Below are 1,059 nucleotides of genomic sequence, written 5' to 3' on the forward strand. Positions count from 1 at the left end.
AGTCAACAATCTTTCTGTCTTAAATTAACCTATAAAGCACATTTTACGTACATAAAGCAGCTGACTTTCGACCAAGCGCGTTACTTAAAGTCATGTTATCATCATCAGTTGACTTTCAACTGACGAATGATCCTTTTGGTTACATCTGAAAGTCAACCGCCTTTTTCTACTGAAATTCAGATTCTTGTATTACTGAGCCCGTGTCGACTATTCCTCTACTTACCTCCTCTTTTGTGAAACTTTTCTTCCTCTTTGACAAATTATGCATCAAATTATTATATTCAAAATCGCGGGATGAATTTTGATTACTCATTGTGTTAAACACGTTTGAATAAGTAAATAATATGAACACTAAAGTGCACATACCACAAAGAATTTTTAAACTCTTGATAAACCGTAAAGCCATATTTTGCTACTTATTCACTTTGTCGATATCAAATATCGCATAATATGCATTTTCAGTAGAAACAAATGACTATTAAAGAGAAAAAAGTCTAGATTAGAAATCAAACTGATGAATGTCAGGTGAGAGACGTTTTTCTTAGAGTCGAGCACGTTTTACTGACGAGTTTAGAAGCACGGCGGTAAAACAAGTGCGACAGTTACTACCTATAATTGTGGAAATAATTATTGAAAGGAAAACAAAGCCGCAGGTAGGATGGAAGAAAAGCGGGAGGCATACTGGGACTGATCGCTGATCTCGTTTTTCTTGGTTAGCCATGCATGTCACTTTCTTACGTTCAAAGTAAACGCCCAGTCTATATGTAGGTGCAAAATGCAAAAATTACATATAAATTAAGAAATTTAAGAGGTATTATCAACCATGAACTATGAGATAACATAAAAACAAAATAAAATATTCGAAATTACAGTGAAACCCTTCAATAGTCCTCCCTTCTATAGCCATACCGAGAATTAAAGCCGCGCCACAGGTAGGTGTAACAGAAGCTGTGTGGGGTGCATCAGCCAGAAAATCGCGCTATAGAAGAGTTTCACTGTATTATGGTGTTTCAAAGAAATACTATAGGTACTTCGTTCTAAAATTGCACGTAGGTATGG

At 35.7% G+C, this 1,059-nt stretch overlaps 1 protein-coding gene across 1 annotated transcript in view; it reads right to left on the reverse strand.

The window, feature by feature from the left end:
• Positions 1-597, reverse strand: part of LOC117169445 (alpha-(1,3)-fucosyltransferase 9-like) — a 5,495-nt gene extending 4,898 nt beyond the window's left edge. The window contains exon 1 of the mRNA XM_033355823.1: positions 224-597. Coding sequence (XP_033211714.1) covers positions 224-406 — 183 coding nt within the window. The 5' untranslated portion in view covers positions 407-597. The remainder of the gene's footprint in view (positions 1-223) is intronic.
• Between the last annotated feature and the right edge of the window lie 462 nt (positions 598-1,059).

This window comes from Belonocnema kinseyi, chromosome 3, assembly GCF_010883055.1.
Source record: "Belonocnema kinseyi isolate 2016_QV_RU_SX_M_011 chromosome 3, B_treatae_v1, whole genome shotgun sequence".
NCBI classification, from domain to species: domain Eukaryota; kingdom Metazoa; phylum Arthropoda; class Insecta; order Hymenoptera; family Cynipidae; genus Belonocnema; species Belonocnema kinseyi.